The 22,318-nt window shown below is 40.8% G+C and overlaps 2 protein-coding genes across 5 annotated transcripts in view; one reads left to right on the top strand and one right to left on the bottom strand.

The window, feature by feature from the left end:
* PDE6H (phosphodiesterase 6H) overlaps window positions 1-4,518 on the bottom strand; it is a 23,070-nt gene extending 18,552 nt beyond the window's left edge. For 2 of the 4 annotated variants that reach the window (XM_065523790.2, XM_065523794.2), the window contains exon 1: window positions 4,275-4,518. The gene's annotated coding sequence lies outside the window, so the exon portion shown is untranslated. Of the gene's footprint in view, window positions 1-2,650; window positions 3,001-4,274 lie in introns of those variants that run through there. The other 2 variants (XM_065523789.1, XM_065523793.1) reach the window with 1 other exon arrangement.
* On the top strand, window positions 2,578-22,318 carry ARHGDIB (Rho GDP dissociation inhibitor beta). Its single transcript, XM_005570240.5, has 6 exons — window positions 2,578-2,636; window positions 13,746-13,938; window positions 14,458-14,541; window positions 16,429-16,505; window positions 19,495-19,558; window positions 21,624-22,318. The coding sequence occupies exons 2-6, from the start codon at window positions 13,758-13,760 to the stop codon at window positions 21,821-21,823; spliced, it is 606 nt and encodes a 201-aa protein (XP_005570297.1). The 5' UTR covers window positions 2,578-2,636; window positions 13,746-13,757; the 3' UTR covers window positions 21,824-22,318.

The raw sequence follows: 22,318 nt of genomic DNA, 5'->3' as shown, positions 1-22,318 counted from the left end.
TACCCCCAAGGACCCAGTCATTCTAGCAAAAAAATCCAGAAGTCCTTCCTGATTCCACATTCCTCCTTATCCACATCCTTCTCATCCCACCAATTACCAGGGCATGCCAATTTCACCTAAATATTTCTCAAATCTGACCATTTTTGTCTATCTCATTGTGAATGTTCTACTTCAAGACTAAACAGTCTCCTAATAGATTTTATTCACATCAAATCCAACCACATCAGTTTGCCAGAATAAACTAGTGAAATGCAAAACTGATCATATCCATCCTTTACTTTCAACGGTTCTCCATCACTGATACGATCTAGGCCATGGTCCTTATTAACACGGTGTAAGAGGCCCATGGTGATCTGAACCCTGTGCCTGCCCTGCTCCAGGTACATTTCCCATTCCCATGTAACTTCCACTTTACATTCCAACAATCTTGAGCTGCTTCCTTATAATACCCTGTGTATCCCACATCATTCTGGGAAGCCATGGCCATGTTGCTGCTCATGTTTCTCCTCTACCTCAAGTGCCTTCTCTTCCTCTCCCAACCCTTCACACGTCAACTACTCAACATGTACTCTCTCTCTTAACTGAGCACAGTGGTCACTTCCTCCAGGAAGCCTCCCTTGGTGTCCTTATATGTACTCTCAAAATACACCACGTGTTTCTTCTTTTCCTATGCTCACACACACACACAAAAATTTGTTTACTTCTGCCTTCCCCATTACATCTTTCAGCTACTTGAGGTCTAGGACTGTGTCTTGTTTATTTCTGTACCTTTCCATGGGTCCTTGCATACGACCAGGAATTATTAAGTATTTTTTGATAATTAGACTCCTTTTAGAACTTCCTAAAATTATGAATGCTCTCTCATCCTCCAATACATACATTGATCTATAATAAAATCTGTAAAATACGTATTGATTTCACAGATTTTTCTGGAAAGGGGTGCTTCCATACCCTCCAATATACACTGGGCTCGTGGTAGGGGGTGAGGGGGAAAGCCAGGCTTGCCTAGTGAGGTGTTGCCTAATAGCATGAAAAATGAGTGGTGGGATATAGATCATGAATTTACCACTTTTGACTTTTAAATATTTCTTGTTACAATTAATGTATTCTGCCTATGTTACTTTCATTGTCTCCTCGATAGAACATAAGTTCCACAGGGCAGCAGAGATGTCGCCTGCGGTCTATTGCTGCACAAGGGAACTAGAACAGTACTTGGAAGAAAAGAGGTGCTCGGTAAATATTATGGAATGAATAAACGTGTCACCTCTTGAGGGTGCAGAGCTGTAGAATGTACTGCCTTCTGTGTGAGTTAGGGTTTGCCTTGTTTTTACAATAAAGTTATCTACATTGTTTCAAGGTCTATATTGTGTCTGTATTATTTTAAAATGTATAAAATGAAGTGGTATCAGGTTTTTAGTATTTTTGCTCATTTTAATTATATATTATTTTTCTTTTCATATTTTTCTAGGCTAATCTCTTTTCTCGCATGAAATGACTACCACCCCGCCCCTTGATTATTTTGATTTCATTGACTCTAAGGAGAAGGCAAACCCTGTAGCATCAGTTTACAAAGGGAGATGAAGAAGATGCAGTACATTTAGGTGAAAACAAAATAAATGTCAGTTTCTCCAAATTTGTGTGCTTAGTCAGTTCTAAATATATTGATGTAGTGTAAATGCTGAATATTGAAATATTAACCTAAATAAGCATGCATTATCGTTAACAGCTACCGGAATAGACAGCACAAATGTGACTTGGCTGCTTAAAAACTGTTCCTCAGATGATTTAAACATGGCCTCCGAGACTTGTTCCCATTTAAATTACTTCATAAACCATTTCCTCAAATATGGTACAAAGTCTATTTTAGCGCTTGTTAAATTGTCACAAATTCTGAGTTAGAAGACTATGAATTAATGTTTTACTTCCTTTTGCAATTTCCTAGGTTTCATCAAAGATAGTACTTTCGCTTGCTTGTTTCATTTGAAGAAAAATCAGCAAAAACTATTAGAAACAATATTTGATTGTTTGTAGTGCAATACGAAGCTACATCTTGAAATTATAACCAACGAAACTCCCAAAATCTGTTTAAGGACACATTTTTAAATTTAGGACCAAGTACATGCCGTTAACAATCATAATTTCTTAACACTCTACATTCACTGCCAGCAAACTTTCAACATATTGGCTGATAATGAAGCTGGCGGGTACCGAGTGGGAACAGAAGTGAGAGGTACAAAGTAGAGCGCATGTGAATTTATTGCTACTGGTTTCAGGCTCCTTGCCTCCGTAGGCTTATGCACTGAAATGACCTGATTATCAGACATACCCTCACAATTATTCATAATACCCATAGCTATAGGCTCCACAATCTTGCGTGTACATTCATGCATCTCCGCGTCACACGGGCTGTCATGCTCGCACATGTGCCATTAATTGACAAGAATGCTGCTCAAGTTGGCTGATCAAGAGATAGGCAGTGCAAAGGAACAGGATTTGAGACAGCCCAGGGTTTCCTCTTCAAGTAGGTCTAAAGCATTTTTTTTTCTCATTAACTTCCTTCCTGTCCTAACTGCCAGCACTCAGAAGTCAGAGTTGAGAGACAGAGGCACCCCGGACAGAGACGTGAAGCCCTGAATGTAAGTTCAAATACCTCGGGCTGGGGAGGCTTCAGGTGGGCGCAGAGCAAAGTCGGAAACCTCTCGACGGGGCTACAGCCCTGGACAGTTTATTATTTTTTTAGACGGGCGGTTCTGCTTTAAAACAAACTTTATGATAAGAAATTGCTAAGGAGGCTGCAGAGAAGGGGAAGTTAGAGCAGGGAAGGGTAGCAGTGACTCAGAGGAGGAGGCTCAAAGAAGGAGGGTACAGGGTGCGCTGCAGCCCGGGAGGTGCAATCCTGAATATTCTGGAGAAGGGCTCTGAGAACACCACCGGGAGTGCCTGGAGGGGTTTCCTGCAAAGCAGGAGCAGGCACCTGGCCAGGCTCGGAAGAAAAAGACTGTAGATATAAACTGATACGGTCTGTGCTGGTGGATGGTCTGGGGTGGAGATATGTGGTTTCCTGTTTTTAAGAAAGCAATGTAAAAAGACTGGTTGAAAGAGAAAAAAAAAAAAGTTCAAAGCTGTCAAATATTAAACTGTCTTCCGCTAAAGAATTTTCTGGTGATACAAGAGAAACGCATAATGAAATCCTCCCTTAGAGTGCAGGGAATTTAGCCCTCCAAGAGGAAGTATGGTATAGCACATGGTTCTGTACTCATGAGTCATACAGTGATAGAATTTCTACCACTGACAAAGACTCTGTATTAAATTCCTGCAGTCGGATAGGCAGAAAGATTGTTGCTGCTGTTGTCAAAAATAATAATAGGGCTGAGCGTGGTGGCTCATGCCTGTAATCCCAGCACTTTGGGAGGCCGAGGCGGGTGGATCACCTGAGGTCAGGAGTTCAAGACCAGCTTGACCAGCATGGTGAAACCCGGTCTCTACTAAAAATGCAAAATTAGCTGGGTGTGGTGGTGCATCCCTGTAATCCCAGTTACTTGGGAGGCTGAGGCAGGAGAATCGCTTGAACCCAGGAGGCGGAGGTTACAGTGAGCCAAGATCACGCCATTGCACTCCAGCCTGGGCAACAAGAGCAAAACTCTGGCTCAAAAAATAAAAATATTAGTAATCATAATAGCCCTTTACATATGAGATAACTAAAAGCAAACATGGAAAACACCAAATCACATATTAAGAGACAGGTTTTAGAAAAATTCAAGGAGGCCCAGCTAGGACAGCTGATCAGTGGGCCTTCAAAATGTCAAGGTCTGAATTTCAGCCACCATTAGGAGAAGTTCTTTAGGTATGACCTGAAATACTTTCTTCCCTTTTAGAGGACTTCCCAGCCAGCATGTTTCATAAACATAATCTATAATTAAACTCTAGACCTGTGGTAACTTGGGGTGTGGGTCCGATAAGCCCTGGGCAGTTCTTCATTCAGAGTGGGGAAAGGCAGACTGCTCTCACCCAGAGGGCTCATGGTCACCCCTTCACACAGAGACCTAGAGCCACTGGAGTCAAGGTTGGCCTGGCGATCCTCATTGCAGGGACAATCAGGCAAGGGAGATCAAGAGGACCATGTCAGCCTGTTGGTCCGGGGAGACGGGGGCAGAAGTTCAGTCCCTAGCAGGCATCATGAATCTTGCCATTGGCTTTGTGTTTTTTTAAATTTGTAAGAATATATTCCCTCCCAAACCAGATATAGCGCAAGCTTAGTAACAAAAGCATCTTACTCTTTTGTGAGATGTGGGAAATTCCAAGAGAAGAACAGTTCTTTCTCCATTCACGCTTCACAGATGCAAAACGTGAGGACTAGCCGTGCTGTCACTGAACAGAAACAGGCAAGCATTTTTCAGGCCTCAACTGGAATTTGGTCCTTCCTTGCTTTGGAGAGAGAGCATGAGTTTGTCGCTAGGGAAGTAGGCTCTGAGCAACATCAAGGTTCTGTTTTCAGTAGACGCTCAGCACCACAAAGTCATTCTGAGGGAAAGATGTGGGTCTGAGCTCATTTGGGGGAGCACAGTACATGACAAACATCAGCTAACAGGAAAAGAGAAGCCCTGGGGAGTCGAAATTATGCAGCTAGAAAAAGAGAACCAACATTTGTTGAGTGCCTTCTATGTGTCAGGCCTGGTGATAGAAACTTTCAAATTTTGTTCCTGAGAAGAGTACAGAAGTGTTCAATAATTGGACTAAAATTACATATGGATACAAAAAGGATCAATAGCCACAATGCCTCTGAATTGCAATTCACAGGGCGTGGTGGTGCGTGCCTGTAGTCCTAGCTACTCAGGAGGCTCAGGTGATTCTCCCACCTCAACCTCCCGAGTAGCTGGGACTATAGGTGCGCATCACCACGCTGGCTAATTTTACCATTTTTAGTAGAGACGGGGTGTCTCCATGTCGCCAAGGCTGGTCTCGAATTCCTGGGCTCAAGCAATCTGCCTGCCTTGGCCTCCTAAAGTCCTGGGATTAAAGGCATGAGCCACAATGCATGACCTATTACTATTTTTCTTGAGACAGGTCTCGCTCTATCACCCGAGCTGAAGTGCAGGGGCATGAACACAGTTCACTGCAGCCTCAACCTCCTGAGGCTCAGGTGATCCTCCCACATTCTTAGGAAGAATCACATGGAAGAAATTTTCTCCAATTTCACATTTTGAGAGTCCTTATTCCCGGTTTGTGTTATTGTTGCCTGGGATCCTGTATTCAAGTCTACACTGGCATACCCAGAGATGAGTCTCATGTTGCCCATGAAACGTCAGCAACATTTAGCCATGCAATAAGCACATCCTGAATCACTCCGTGTCGTGTTACTCTCTGGTGTCCTCAGCCAGAGAGTGCATTTTACCGCTGGTAAAAATTCACTTGGGCTTTCTTAAAGAGCCTGATAATCTTAGCACAAATGGTCATAAAAAATTCTCCCTCACTTCTGTCTAACTTTTCATGCTAATTTAAAACTTTTGTGAATATATTGAGATACCAAAGGCAATGACTTCCTTAATGCACAGTTTTCTTTGAGGATTATTTAAAATAATATTTGTATGGCATGACTTCACACATTGGGCACTCAGCAAAGCTCACTGGATATCTTGAGTTCTCTCTCTTTGTGCATGCGAATGTGGGTTAGAAAAACATGCTATGAATGCACAGGCAAGAAATAATAAGTTGTTTCTCTCACAAAGAGAAATGGTAAGAAATTACATTTCTACTAATTTGAGCCGTTCTCTGGACTGATCACAATATTTATTGTCTCTTACAAAATAATCTTGTCTTTGGTTTTTCCCATCCAGTTTTCAAGTTTTCGTAGTCCTTCATGGGGCTGAGGTGGTAGAAAGCAGCACCGCAAAGTGGGGAGTATGGATTCCTCCATGTCACCAGGGACAGGGGCTGTGGGGAGAGGGTGGAATCCCTAACCAAGAAGGCTTCTGGTGTCCTGAGAGACAAACTTGCAATCCCATAATACGCCAAATCGCCAGGCAAGCAGCATAGCACATTCAAATCCTTGACTACCTCTGAAATGTCACCAGTGTTTTAGAGATGGCTCCAGACCTGCGCTAGACCCACAGCCCATTTTGGGGGGAGTCAGACATATCCTAGTCAGCAGGGAAAGTGGAGATAACAGGAGTTACAGAGAATGCTGATGCTCACATAGGAACTTCTCTGATAGAAATCCCCTACTTCTGGTACTTCCACATTTCTCTCTCTCTCCCCTCTTTCTCTTTCTCCCTTCTCCCTCCTCTCTCTCTCCTCTTTCTCCTCTTTCTCTCCTGTCTCTTCCCCCACTTCCTTCTTTCTCTCTCATCTCTATCTCTTCTACCTAATACGTGAATACCCATGGCCCGTGTGTCTAGATGCATAATCCAGTACAATTTTGCAGATCTAGCTTTGGGCCGTGAATTAAGTCTCCATGGTATTTTGCTCCAGAGCCAGAGGGAATTCTCTTAATTAGCTGTGCCTGTGTTCACTGACATTTCTCATCATTCACAGAGTGACCTCTGGCTTCAATGGAGAAAGGGAGCAATAAATAAAATCTAAAATTAAATTGTTTACATGGAAGTTTTTAAAAGAAATATAATATAGTTTCATTTTAGGGTGATTCAGTTTTTAAACAATCCTTGCAATTCCCCAGAACTGCTTGTCTCTTTAATACTCCTCAAAGACAAAAATCTATTTTTAAGGAGGAAGGAGTGGGGACAGAGTCAGCTCCCATCCAGGGAAAAGCATTTGGTGTGGAAGCAGTTAGCTAGCTTCACTGAAGCCTTGTGACAAAACAGACCACATCAGGGCAGGGAAGGAAGAAGAAGAAGAGAACAAATATTCATGGAACATCTATTCTTGACCAGTATAGTCCTATAATTTTTCATATGTCTTCTCCAGTCTTTCATCCCCATAAAGAAGAATATCCCCATTTTACTGGTGGTAAAATTGAGGCTCAGTGAAATTAGCAACTTGCTTGAGTCCTGTAATAATGCAGAGCCTGGTTTTGAATCCCTGGTGCATCTAACTCAATCTGTGTTCTATGGGACATGAAAGTCGCCTTTCTCTGAATTACCCAGGTAATTTGTTTAATCTAAACTTAGGAATTCTACCTTTTCTTGTCCTCAGTCCATTTAGAGCTGCATTAATGAAACAGATGATGCTCTATCCTGACATGGGTGTAAATTTTTAAGTGTAATTCACTTGCAATGTCTTGGAAATTTCACTGAATTTGCAAGCAAAAACATTGATTTGTGCTATGTCATATGCACACTGTGAGTAACCATCCTAATTTAATTTGACATTTTAATTGAGGCTGAGAAGATTAAGTCCCCATCTCAGCACATCTAATGCTTGCCAGTGCTTTGCTGAATAGCCAACATGGGGATATGAGGGCTCCACTGTGAAAGTTAATCTGTGTGGGCATCTGTGAAGCAGAAAATAGAGAAAACTGGAGTAGTAAGCCTGTGGGAAAAAATAATATGGGCTTTGGGGCCTAACAAATGGGGCCCACATTAATCTGGTTAAACATATAGTTGTTAATTCTCCATTTCATTTTTTCCTGTGCAAAGGACCAAAGTCAAAAACAAACAAGACCCAACTCTGTCCTTTGTAGAATGGGAGATGAGCAGCTGAGGAAGGTGAGGAAAGTCCATCCAGAAGATTCTATGCTGATGGGCTGAGTCCTCCCCAACCTCTCTTTTACTTCCTCTTTTCTTTTCTCATTTCACAAGCTTCTTTAAATTAGGGAGCATTCGAGTCATTAAATTAAGAAGGGGCCTCAGAGATCTTCTCATGCCACGGCTTCATTTTGCAGAGGATGAAACCGGGGCCCAGTGAGGTTAAGCAACTTGCATGAGTTGCGCTGAAACATCGTTATCTGACACTTCCCTGCTTTGTTAAAGCTGTCTCTGCAGAGCTTGCAAAGAAGCACTGACCTCTGCTTGTGCACCTCCAGGTAGATTCCCAAGACGACTAACAAACTCTAATTTTATTATAACTTCTTAAAGACAACTGAAGCAATAGAGCATAGTGCCTAAAAGTCAGACAACCTGGGCTCAGACATTAATTCTGCCTACCACATGGTATGTCTTCTTTAGGCAAGTTACTTAACTTGAACTTTAGTTTCCTAGTCTGGAAAAGAGAATGATGATGCCAACGAAGTTATTGTGAGAACTACACAGACAATCCTCTAGAAAGCACTTAGCACTACATGTGATAACTATTAGAATTTTTATCAATAGTATCAATATTATCAATAGGAAAATCAGTTGTCCTTTAGATGATGGGATTGGAAAACAGTCTGTAGAATTTTCATAAAATTCCTATTCTCATTTCAACACGCATCCATAAGATAGGAGGATAAAAAGAGAAAATTTTTGTTTGTGGTTAAATATGCGCACAGATAATTTGAGAAATCATTGTCAAACTATATTCGCCATTTATGGCTGGGGCTTCAGGAGAAATGGAGGTTACCCAGAGATAATGTTAAAAATGCAGTACAATGCTTAATATTTACTGTACTTGAGTTTTTGCTGAAGAGTAGATTTTAGGCGCTCTTGCCACACACACACAAAAGTAGGTGAGATGATGGATACGTTAATTTGCTTGACTATAGTAAACTTTTCACTATCTATGTATCCCAGACATATTTTACACCTTAAATATATATAATAAATACCTTTTAAGAAATGGATTCATAAGAGGTATGTATGTATTCCAGATGTTAATCTCTTGTTAATATATGCATTGTGAATGTCTCATTTTTAGAATCCAGACCATTACTCTTTTCACTATTTATAGGGTGATATTAGGAAAATAAATTCTAAATGCTTGTGTAATTGAAACATTTAATATTTTCTTCTATGTCTCAGTTTTTGCACTTGTAAAATGTAACTGACTGTGCCTACCGCACAGCATTGCGATGACTGAGTGAAGTAATGCATGCAAAGCACTTATCCCATAATAACTGAGTTTTTGGCTTGTAAGTGTTCAGTAACAATTTGCTGTTACTATTATGGTACCCTTTATTATGCAAAGACCTGTTCGGTGAAAGAAAAATAATTTTATGTCTGGGAGAAAAATAAGTAAAATAAAATAAAATAAAATATGCAGCATCTTTTGGGGATTCGCATACATTTTATTTTTTAATTTTTAAATTTCCTTTTAAAGATTAATTCTATTGCATATGTTTAAGGTTTACAGCATAATGTTTAAGGACACACATCGATAGTAAAAATGTTACTATAGTGAAGCAAATCAACATATCCATCATCTCACATAGTTACTCTTTGTTTGTTTCTGTGCCAAGAGCAGCTAATGTCTATTCATTTAACATGGGGATTCACATACATTTTCAATAACAAAACACAGACAGATATTCTGTCATATTCACAGGTGAAATAAGGTAACTGAATGGTAACTTAGCTGACACATGACTGCAGGTCAGGAGAAATATGCAGAGGCCTTAGAAAAGTAATCATCTAAAGTTGATGTGCTCTAATCCCTCATCTCCCAAGATGAGGAAAGTCAGATCCACAGTGGTTGCAACATTCAGTTAACAGGGAAAAGCTTGTTAGTAGGAAAGCCAGAATCCAAACCCAGGCATGCATAACAAGGCCTAGTTCAGTGAAGAGATCGTTATCCAAAATCAAACAGAATGACCAGGGAATTCTCCTAAGGGGCTATTTCCTGCACCCATGTGCACCTGGGTTTCTCTGCCAGGCTTTGTGGTCATGTGCCCTCAGACACAGGTGTCACCTGATATCTTCTGCTTCAACATATTCAACATTTTGAGTAGGTGGACTCTCAGTTTGAGACAAGTTGTGTCAATGATCTGGTGGAGCTCCAGGAAAAGCAAGCTTCTGGCCAGGCACCTGTAATCCCAGCACTTTGGGAGGCCAAGGAGGGTGGGTCTCTTGAGCTCAGGTGTTCAAGACCAGCCTGAGCAACCTGGGGAAACCCCATCTCTACCAAAACAACAAAAAAATTAGCCAGGCAGGTGGTACGTGCCTGTAGTCCCAGCTACTTGGAAGGCTGAGGCAAGAGAATTGGTTGACTCCAGGAGGCAGAGGTCGTAGTGAGCCAAGATAGAGGCACTGCCCTCCAGCCTGGGTAACAGAGTAAAACGACGTAAGGAGGGAGGGAGGGAGGGAGGAAGGAAGGAAGGAAGGAAGGAAGGAAGGAAGGAAGGAAGGAAGGAAGGAAGGAAGGAAGGAGGGGAGGGAGGGAGGGAGGGAGGGAGGAAAGGAAAAGAGAAAGAAAGAAAGAAAGAAAGAAAGAAAGAAAGAAAGAAAGAAAGAAAGAAAGAAAGAAAGAAAGAAAGAAAGAAAGAAAGAAAGAAAGAAAAGAAAGAAAGAAAGAAAGGAAAGAAAGAAAGAAAGAAAGAGAAAGAAAGAAAGAAAGAAAGAAAGAAAGAAAGAAAGAAAGAAAGAAAGAAAGAAAGAAAGGAAAGAAAGAAAGAAAGGAAAGAAAGAAAGAAAGGAAAGAAAGAAAGAAAGAAAGAAAGAAAGAAAGAAAGAAAGAAAGAAAGAAAGAAAGAAAGAAAGAAAAAGAGAGAGAGAGGGAGGGAGGGAGGGAAAGAGAGGGAGGGAGGGAAAAAAAGAGAGAAAGAGCAAGCAAAAGCAAAAAAGCAAGCTTCCTCTGTAACACGCCACTCTCTGCTTCATGCTTCCACAGTTTCAAGGTTATGTTCCTAATCTGGAGATCTTGAACCCCAATAAGTCTACAAAGGACTTCAGGGGTCCACAAACCCCTAGATCATACGCACAATATCATGGGTTTATCTGGGGTTTTTTTGCTTGAGATAATTACCATGTTTATCAGATTTTTTAAAAAGAGAACTGTAATCTCCAAAAAAAAAAAATAAGAAATCAACCAAACTGGGAGGACCCTTTGGTATGGTTAGATTGCCCAACTTCCAGCCTCTTCTCTACTCTGAAGAGCAATTTAAACTGGCTAAAGTACAGTGTCTCGTAAACAGTGGGTGCTCACCAAATAATCATAACCCTAATTTTGCTTTAAAAGACTTTCTCTGAGAACTGCTCTTCCTGTCGTTTATTTGCTGTATTATTACTTTTTCTAATCAGCTTTCTAGAATGAGCTAGCTTGGGATCACCTGGTCTCATATCCCTTTTTCTTATGCTATAATTAAACCAAATGATTTTAATGTGGCCCTGAATTTCCCCCTTTTGACTGCAACAAAATTTTATGCAGAAATCCCACAGTATCCTCCACTCTTTAATATCTAGATAAATTTATGTCTCGTTTTTTATGAAACAATTGTTATATTTGTTTGCAATGAATCAAAAAAATATAGAACATAAGCCTCAGATTTACTAATGAGAAGATCAAGACCTAGATGTTAGATAAATGGACGTGCCGATGGTCACACAGTTAGAAGGTGGCAAATCTTGTCCTATACCTAATCCTTCTCTCTCCCTCTCTCGCTCTCTTTCTCTTTCTCTCTCTTTCTCTTTTCAACATTGAGATTTGAGGCTGCATAGTTACAATTTCCTGGAGGTTACTGAAATCATCTTGAGCCAGTGACTGGATGTAATGTTACTCTCTGATGGTCAGGTTTCATTCAATCAGGAGACTTGTTAGAACCAAGTGATATAGTTCAGAAAGGCCTGACCATGGGGGCTGGGATGTCTTCCTCTATAAATAGTTGTTCCAATGCTTGGTCAGCAGGTTTGTTATGTGGCCCCCATCCTCCGGGGGTCACCAGCGTTCTGGATAGGCCCCTGTCTCATCTGATTAGTCTTATCTGGCTTGCTCTTCATCTGCCCCTTAATGATTCGCATTAAACTACCCACAACCTACAACATCCACACGCTGCATCCTTCATTTTTTCCAACCAGTTCATTCACTTTCACTGAGTGTTGTTTGGAACACGAATTGCATTAGTCACTATGTTTATTCTGCTGTGCTCTAGAGTCTCATCTTTGAGTGGTGCTGGTTCTTCAGCTGAAGCAAGAGTTGCCATAGGAACAGGACTACATGTTTTCTTCCTGTACAGGAAGTGAACCTGGGCATTGCAATGCTGTTTTCAGAGTTGGTCAAGGCTAGCTCATAATGTTTGGCTGCTTATTTAGATGGAAGAGACTTGATGAGCCAAGGGATATTATTTCTTTCTTTCTCTCTCTCTCTTTTTTTTTTTTTTTTTTTTTTTGGTTCCACTAAAATTGCTCTCATTTGGCTTTACTTCCAGATTATTTTTCTTCCTCTTGCCAATAATAGTGACATTGAAACTCAAAACCAGAACTGATTTTGGCCAGAGATATCTTCACTCCTAGGATACTTTATTAAGGTTTGCAGAGCCACTCAGGATGTGATGTGACAGATATCTTCTTATAGTTGTGTCACTTAGGAGCAATGAAGTCTTTAACCACAGGCAGGGAAAAGAGTTACCCTCAAAATAGAATCAAGAAAATCAGAAAACGATCTCCTTGCCCAAATAACTCCCTGGCAGCCATCTCATATGGCTATCAGCCACAGGGCCTGAAATTCTTCCCAGAGGGACTTCTTCCTCTTGGTGAGTATACTGCCTCTCATCCAGCTGTGTGAACCTGGGCAATTCTCTTAACTCTGGATCTCAATATCCTCAATGATTACATGAACCCCAATGGTTCATTTCAGCTCTGAAAAGCTGTGACTGTACATCGTCTAAGAGGAATAATTTTTGAATCTACTATTCAGTCATTAACCCTTAACCAGTGAATAACTTGCCTAGATTTCTCCTCAATGTTTTAACACAAAACAAGTAAATATAGATAATGAGAGATGAAGGAAGACTCCAGGGTATGCCCAGGTGGGGCCTTATAAGGTCAATGAAAACCTGGGAAGGGAAGAAAGAGAGAGACTGAAAGGGAAGTGGATCTAGAAAAGGGAAATGGATGGACAAATGCTAAGGGCAAATTTGTACTTAAAATTTTGTCTGGAGGAATTTAGTGTCTTTTGCTATTTTTTGTGGCATTTAAAAAGAGCAGAATATCTTTAGATATAAAAGCTTATATATCAATCAAGGAAGTTTTATGAAGTGCCAGAACTATCCAAGTGTTTGGGGGGGAATTCAAGAAAAACAGCGAACCTAGTACCCACCCTCGAGGGGTGATTAGCAGTGTTGGGTGTGAACCATGCAGGCACCTGGAGCAGGTATCATAAAGGTCAATGGTTCCTCATGAGTCACTTTTGAGGCATTGCTGGAGTTCAGAGATAGATTCTATTAATGGGGAGAAGCCAACCATTTCTTTGGCAAGTACTCCACCTCTCTCCTCTCTCTCCTGCCTCTCTCCACCATTATCACTCAGACTGTGCATGCTGCAGGTTTTGATGCTAGCCAGTCTGGCTGGATTTGGAGGACTGTGATAACTCCTACAGCTTTTTGACTGGGCTTTTGCTTCATTTGTTCAGGAGTCTTTGTGCCATGTTGCTTCACTCATAGTATGTTATTCACATATGAGTGATTTCTTTCTTGTCAGTTTTGTTCAATGAATAGACGATACTACAATGAGCACAGAGAAATTCAGGCAGGTCAGAGAAATGACTAGAATACATTCGATTATTATTTCGTAGAATTGAATGAGATTGAATTAGGAAAAAAATCAGGAAAGTGACTGATGATCACAGAAGTCCATGAGGGTAAGGAGGCTGCTAACAGCAGCCCCAGAAACATCTTCTATATCCATGACTTCTGACTAATGGACGGTCATTCTCTCTCCCAGAAATAGATCAAAATGACTGAAAAAGCCCCAGAGCCACATGTGGAAGAGGATGACGATGATGAGCTGGACAACAAGCTCAATTATAAGCCTCCACCGCAGAAGTCCCTGAAAGAGCTGCAGGAAATGGACAAAGATGATGAGAGTCTAATTAAGTACAAGAAAACGCTGCTGGGAGATGGTCCTGTGGTAACAGGTATGTGTGTACAGAGAGCAGGGTGGGTGGAAGGTCCCTGAGAAGAAAGAAGACATTTCGGCTGCTCAGGAGCAGCAGCAAAGGGAAGAGGACCAATTGCTTCCAGGAATAAGTGAGCAAGGCACAATTTGTATATGCTGATTAAAGTTATGAACTGTGTAATTAAGTCTTCTTAAGAGATAAGATGCAAGTCAGCCGTGAGAGGCACACATAACACACAGCAGGGATTTAGAAAGAATTCCGCACTACCACTTAGAATTGTATTTCCCTCTCTCCATTTTCTCTCTTTCTTCTTTTTTCTCTTTCTCAGTCCCTATGGAACCATTCATCTCTTCCACATACACCATAGCAGAGCAAGACATGGCCCGGAGATAAAAATGGGCAGTGCCCAGTTAGCAGAGTACCTGACCCATAGCCACTCAGGAAATGTTGGATGTCAATAATTAGTACAATAAAAATGCACACACCCACTACACACGTGTCTCTTCTTGGTACTTACATTCCCTTTTGATCCTGCAGATCCGAAAGCCCCCAATGTCGTTGTCACCCGGCTCACCCTGGTTTGTGCGAGTGCCCCAGGACCAATCACCATGGACCTTACTGGTATGTAGACACATCTGTACTGTTCAGAGGGGGCCTAAGATATCACAAAGAAAACTTGGTCTCTATCTCCTGTTCCAACAAAAAGAAAAAAACTGGTGAATCAGAGAGGTATATATGCTAGGGCCAGTTAACAAATCATTGCTCTTCGAGTGCCCAGTATTTGCCATATTTCATGAAAAGCCCAATCTTTATCTCTATTTAATTGAAGAGAGTGCAGGCATACACATTTGATATAGTTACAGATTTTTATCTCCACATGATAGTAAACTGAGAATTGTTATTTATGCAATAAACACTGCCGATGGAAATATTCAGAAACAAATTGTGTGCTTCTGAAATTGTAAGGTTTAAATTGAACATCAAAGTATTGATCTTTTATCAGCTACAAAACTTACCGGAAGGTGAGAAGCAATCCTGAATTATGCTAGAAATTCCACTGATATAGATTGAATTGTTTTAGCTTGAAACTCTGATTCTTGTTAAATAAACAACGTCCCTTACTAAAGGCGTACAAATGAAGATGTTGTTATTTTCTTTCACCTTTTTGTAACTAAGGGTCAAGTCTTTCCCTGAGACTTAGGGCTTGAGGAGAAGGAGAGAGACTGGGAAGGGGGTTATTGTGGAGGAAATGGGCATCAGAGGGGAAAGAGAGGAGAATCATGAAGCCAGGAGATTGGGGGCATCAAAGGCAAGTTTTTAGTGGGGGGAAAAAAAAATAGTTACCAAATGAAAAAATTGGACTGTTGTGAGACAGACAAAGCATAAGTCTAGAACAGTAGGCTCAGCTAGCAGCAGAGTAGTTCCCCTCTCACAGGACATAGCCAGTCTTTACCTTATATGGGCTTTTTTGTCAGAGGGAGGAAATCAGAGGCTGAGAAGGCACACTTCCTGTTCAACTGAAATCATTAGAGCAGGCACACACACGAATTCAGCTACCCCCACACGCTCGCATCTCTCCAGGAGAGAAACTCACACTCTCTCACCAGAACTCAGAGTCTTCCTAATATTACCAGGTGCAGCTGCCAGTTTGCAAGATAAGGTCTGAATTAGCGCTAAAGAAATCTGTTCTGTTCAGCAGGGCCTGGTGGTATTGCAAGGAAAACTTCGTCTCTGTCCCCTTTCCCAGCAGAGGAAAACCAAATTTGGTTTTCTGTCACAAACAAGCTGCTATGCATGAAGAAAAGCATAGAGAGCAATTACCTCCTTAATCAGGGTACAGGAATTAGGGACAGATCCTGGTTGTATGGAATCTGAAGCTTTTATAACTTCAGTGATATTCCTTAAGAAAAATAGTATGATATTGCAAATGAAAATACAAAAGTAAACACAAAGGTGAATATTTATTTAAAGTGATAAAGTGAATAAAAACAAGTAGAATTTTAAAAACTAGAAAATGCCACAAACATTACCAGATCTATAAAAACAAATAGCTGACACTCCTAAATAATATTTTTATCATATTTTTTATTTGAGGGGTAGGGGTATATTCTTTAATAATCTCTTCATTTGACCAGTAATACAATTCTCAATGAGAGAACAAATTGACCAAAAAAAGATTTATCTTCACAACTCATTACTGGTAATGTCTTGTATATTTTTAGCATTGTCATCAAACTTGGGGACAGGGAAACTCTAATGTTTTTCCTAACAGAGCTGTAAGATTTCAGGCATTACGTGTGTGTGTGTGTGTGTGCACGCACGCACGTGTGTGTGTATGCTTGTGTGCACATGCATGTGCAGGACTAAACTCAAATACTCTGTGAATTGAGGGCCCTATGAACCATGTTGTGCTGGTAGGCCCAACAAATTTCTCCGGGGCTTAAAAGTCATTTATTAACTTGCGTATCTGCTTTTGAGGATAAACTCTCTCTAAATCTTCCTCTACAGGAGATCTGGAAGCCCTCAAAAAAGAAACCATTGTGCTAAAGGAAGGTTCCGAATATAGAGTCAAAATTCACTTCAAAGTAAGTATCCTGCCTTGTGTGCTTTTGTAAAGTTAAATCTTTTCTTTAATCAGTGACTAAATTTCTTGCATGATCATGTTGAGGTATCTTTTATTTGTTTCTCCCCCAATACCCCCAAGCCAAGTCTGGAATGTTCTCTTCCTAGCCCTGAGGGCTACCTGTTGATACCCACCCTTGCTTCATGCCTTTTCCTAGCCACGACTTCTTAAACTCTTCATTATCGCTTAAGCCAATGGGATCCCTCTGTCTGTGAACTCCAAATACATCCACGAGGCACATGCTACTTTGTGTTGTACCACCTGTGTCATTTCTCCTTCATACAACATAAGCACCTCAATCTAGGGTAAAATTGTACATCCCTGTTTCCAATATTTCACACAAAACTTTGTAAATAGCAGATAGTTCAGGAATATATATTGAAAAGTGGACAAATAAGTGAATCAACCAATAGGAAAAGAAAATGGAACAGAGAGGGCCTCAGCTCTAATTGCTCAAGGATTATAAAAATCCAGGGTGTGTGATCTTTGCTAAAGAACTGGAAATTACAATTATAGTTGTGGAACAGGTAACCAGGAAAGAGGAAACTAAATAAGAAATAAACTGACATCTAGTAAATAACCATATGTCCCAATGAGTAGCCAAAATCACAAGAAAAATAATCTTGACTTTGAAAACAAATAAGTTAGAAATGCAGTGTTTGCACTTAGTGGTTTATGTTTGCTTTGGTGGCCTCTCATTCCCACTTAGCCTCAGTTTCCAGGGCCTGGGCTCCACCAAGGAAGACTCCATCTGCTTTCTCTATTTGCACACTGGGAGCTTCTTTCCCCAAGGTACAGGATATGATTCAGAGTCCATGGATGACCCCTCCCTACCCCATACAAATATGCCTGAAAATAATTTCATCCTGGAAATATTTGCGGATACCTACTCTATAATGGACACTGAACTAGGGTTCACTTACTTGTTTCCTGTCATATTATGCATTATTGAAGCACCTGAGGGTTTGGTAAGGCATTATATCAAAATATGCCTAGAATGGGTTGCACATCAGTTTCATTTTTAATCATTGATACTGTTGCATTAGTTTGTCTATTTGGTAAATCGGTTTTTCTCAAATGAAATGTGACAGGTAAATTTTGATGTGAATAAGATGAGACAGAAAACTCTGGAACAGGGCATTCTCTTCTGGGTGGGAAGGCGGAGGAGGAATGTGGTATGTGGGTCTGTGTGGTGGTCAGGTTTACACATTAGGATGATGCAGGAGTAGGCCACAGAAAGGGGCTTTTGTGTACTCTCTAATTCAGAGGTTTGATGGCTCTCTGAGTAACCTACATAAATTTGAACCATCCTGTGTCTTCTCCCAGCATGGTACTACAATTAGAAGAAATGCCAGGTTAAAGGTGAAAATCCTTGAAAAACAACTTAAATCTTCATTGAAGTCTCCTGAAAAATGTCCAAGAAAGTTTGCATTTATAACGCTAGTAACACCTACTAAAGTCCTCTTTCACGATCTCTGTTAGTTGTACTCAATGTTCTTTTTCTCCTCCCAAACTTCTTAGCACTTTCTAAAAACCTGGCCTAGGGTTGTTCTTTTAGGTTCCACTTTGATTCACAACACCAAGGCTGCTTCTCCCTGGAGTGGGAGACACAATAGGGATGGAGATGTGGCCAGAAGAAGAGGATTCTATGAATATTCACAGTTTTATTTCACCCACCCCAAATGCATTTATATTAAGTGGACCCACTGTAGAGCGCTGGTGAGATGGTAGGCTCTTTTTCTTGAAGTCCTTATTGCTACACCAATATAATTCTTCTTCTTAGGTCTTTCTTCCACTAGGTGAAAGAGATAAGCTGGGGACATCTAGAAAGATGCATTTATTTTCCCTATTCCTATGAGCTATATTTGAGACTCAGAGTAATTAGAAAGTCTGGGCTTTATTTTATCACAGTCTCTTTGATGATGCTAATTTTTTTTTTCTGACAGCTCTTCATACATTTATATTACAGATTTACCCTGTGACAGTCAAGAATCTAAGCTGGCAGTATTCACTGCTCTGCCACCTCTCTGCCAACAAAACAAAAGATAGCACTGGTTGATTGGTTTAACTATTGTGTCCAACACAAAAGGCCAGCTATAATTATTGTTGAAGAAAAATTATTTGAAGATGCTTTAATTCTTCACGTTGGTGAACAGATAACCAAGCCCTTCGACTAATGATGCAATGTCCACTTTAATTTGTTTGTATAGACATAACCACTGTGTAAAATTAACAGACAACCCAGGTTAGTCCCAGGTGAAATGAATCATGGAAAAACAAAGTTCTTCGGCTGTCTACATTTTCATTCTGCGTTACTGAATTTTCTTTGAAAGGCTTGGGAAAAATAGCAAGATCTCAGACAACATCTGAAAATGACAGACATCCAAAATATTTGCCAGATACAAGTGAATTTCACCCACTATTTCAGTTATATTGCAGGCACAGCCATCTTCTAGACATGAGTTTTCCATTACAGCTTTCCTCCTTGTTATTTGTTTTTTATATGGTAGGTGGATCATCTCTGAGGTTGTAGTTTTTAGATATTTACATAATGTGCTCTACTGGTATCTTCATAACTTTTACTAAGACAAGGATGGTCTCCTGGTCACTAGTATTGGAGAGGGAAAGCTCAAGGCCATTCTTGGGACCATTGAGAAAGGAGAAATACAATGAAGAATGTTGAGACAATATGAACCACTCCTCTCTCCCAAAACGGTAAAAGTCAAAATGTTCGAAAATTAAACCAGTTTGGCAATGTTGCGTTTTATGATTTCCCCTCTCTAATCTTTGCTTCACAGCCATGCTAAGTAATTATAGAAACGCCTATTCTGAACTAAATCTTTAGTTTTTTCATTTTCAGAGAAGATTTAGCTAGGCAGGATCAGCATGAAGGATGAGAAAAAATGAAAGACCCTCTTAATCTGAACAGCTTGGTTCCTTCCCATCTGCAGGTGAACAGGGATATTGTGTCAGGCCTGAAATATGTTCAGCACACCTACCGCACTGGAGTGAAAGGTAAGGGAACCCACATTTCCACACTGTCCCAAACTGCTTCTCATTGGTACTTTAACTTCTGGTTATTAGCAATTTTTAGCTATAGATTCAGATGAGAATATGATTAAAGCTGTGGATGCTGGCCCTAGGAAAAGGCACAAATACACCTCTGCTCTAGACATTGACAAGTCCAGGGCTCAGGGGACCTCATTTAGACTGCATCAGCTGCTGACCTTCAGCAATCAGCTTTTTGGATTCAACATTATCACTCATAAAGAAGAAGAGTCACCAAGATAGGTTTGAAGGAAATAAAGTATATAAAAATACTCTACAAAGTAAGAAGAAAAAAAAAAAAAAACAAAACAGTTCACAGGTACAAAGACCAAGTGTCAAAGAAACCCAAGAAAGAAAAAACTTGCCCGGTGGTGTGTGTATTTGGAGTGGGAGTAGGTGGGGTGGCATTGGAGGGAAGGGGCAGGCAATGCTCAGTTTTCTAACAAAGAAATAGAAAAAAAAAAATACTTTCTAGGATTGAAAAAGCCTGTCTAATTAAAATAACATGACAATATTACTTAATCTGCAATTCTTCTTGACATGCCTTGGGAACCTGCCTTCAATTTTCTTTCATTAATATGGGCAGAGAGAAATGAGAGGCGGGAAGGTGATGGAGGCACTTTACAGTTCCTTTCTACCTGAGGGTCTGTCCTCTCCAGAGGTGAGAAACAGCAAAGCATGTCTCAGTTTCCACCAAATTAATAAGCAAGATAGGGGAGAAATTATCTGATAAATTTGTATGACATAGAGGACCAGTCAATTTCTCAAATCCCAGAGAAGACCATTGACCTGAAAGATATTGATTGGCCTTTCCAATACCTAGTCTCATGAAAAAAAAAAGTTTAATTTCCTATTTTCCTTTGGGCACAAATCCCATATGGCCTCATTTCAACAAAAGGACAGTGACATGTCTGCAGCTGTGTTTTCAAACTTATTAACAACACTTAGCCAACTATATGCCACCTATCTGCCTATGTATGCTTTTCAATGCCCAACTATTCTTAATATATATTCCAGTTCACCTGCAAATCAACTTGATTGGCTATTTTCGCCATTTGTCCTAGTTCTTCACTTTTTTTTTTTTTTTTTACCAACTTACTGCTGTTCTGGTTCCATCCAATTATTCTATCCATGAATTCTGATCACCATCTGTTACTTTACCTCCCCCAACTGATATGTTCATAGAATGATAGTTTGTAGATAGAAGATCCTCAAAGTCCATCATACACACAAAGAAATGGAGGCTCAAAAATGACTTAGGCCATTGCAGGACTGAGATCAGAACTGCGGTCTCAATTTGTCTGAGTTGTTTAAATGGTGTAGTCTGCTATATCTCCATTAAAAAAACAAAAACAAAAAACAGGCTTAATCCCCATTGATTTAGGGCACTGGTTCCCCAACTTTACTTCAGAATCAACTGTGTAGTTTTTTAAAAACACTGAGCCTTGGGACCCACAGAAGGTTACTGAACCATAGCCTTTGGAAGTAGGACAAAGGAAACTATTATTAAAAGGCACTCCAACTTAAACAATGTTTAAAGAATCATTTTTTTTAAAAGATGCCTCAGGGCCAGGTGCGGTGGCTCACACCTGTAATCCCAGAACTTTGGGAAGCCAAGGCAGGCAGATCACCTGAGGTTGGGAGTTCGAGACCAGCCTGACCAACATGGAGAAACTCCATCCCTACTGGAAATACAAAATTACTCAAGCATGGCGGTGCATGTCTGTAATGCCAGCTACTCGGGAGGTTGAGGCAGGAGAATCACTTGAACCCGGGAGGCGGAGGTTGCGGTGAGCCGAGATTGTGCCTCTGCACTCCAGCCTAGACAACAGGAGCAAAACTCCGTCTTAAAAAAATAATAATAAAAAAATTTAAAAAAGAGATGCCTCAGGTAAATCTCATGTTTATTTAGGCTTGGAAACTATTGCTCTTGGCTTGAATCACTGTAGGCTGTACTCCAGATTCTCCAGTTTGCAGTGTGTGTTTTTCCTCTGTCAGGCTCTTACCCTAATGAACTCTTCTTTCTTCCTAGTGGATAAAGCAACATTTATGGTTGGCAGCTATGGGCCTCGGCCCGAAGAGTATGAGTTCCTCACTCCAGTTGAGGAGGCTCCCAAGGGCATGCTGGCCCGAGGCACGTACCACAACAAGTCCTTCTTCACCGACGATGACAAGCACGACCACCTCAGCTGGGAGTGGAACCTGTCGATTAAGAAGGAGTGGACAGAATGAATGCATCCACCCATCCCTTTCCCTACCCTTGCCATCTGGAAGAATTCTCTCAGGCGTGTTCAGCACCCTGTCCCTCCTCCCTGTCCACAGCTGGGTCCCACTTCAATACTGCCCACATATCCTTATTGATGCATCTTTTCCCACCCTGTCTCTCAATGTGGTCCCTAGCACAAGAGGCATAAAACCGGGCTTTCACCCTGCCTCCTCCCTCCGATCCTCCGTCAGGGCCAGATCTTCCACATCTCCATCTCAATGCACAACCATTTAATATTGCCCTCTCTTACCCCATTCGAGCAACTAGAGGCCAGGAAATGGGCAAACTATCACTAACAGGTCTTTGACTCAGGTTCCAGTAGTTCATTCTAATGCCTAGATTCTTTTGCGGTTGTTGCTGGCCCAATGAGTCCCTAGTCACATCCCCTGCCAGATGGAGTTCTTCTTTTGTGAGAGACACTGTAAACAACACAAGAGAATAAGAATAAAACAATAACTGCA

Source organism: Macaca fascicularis, chromosome 11 (assembly GCF_037993035.2).
Source record: "Macaca fascicularis isolate 582-1 chromosome 11, T2T-MFA8v1.1".
NCBI lineage: Eukaryota > Metazoa > Chordata > Mammalia > Primates > Cercopithecidae > Macaca > Macaca fascicularis.
Note: the sequence above shows the minus strand (reverse complement) of the source record. Positions and strands in the feature narration are given on the sequence as shown.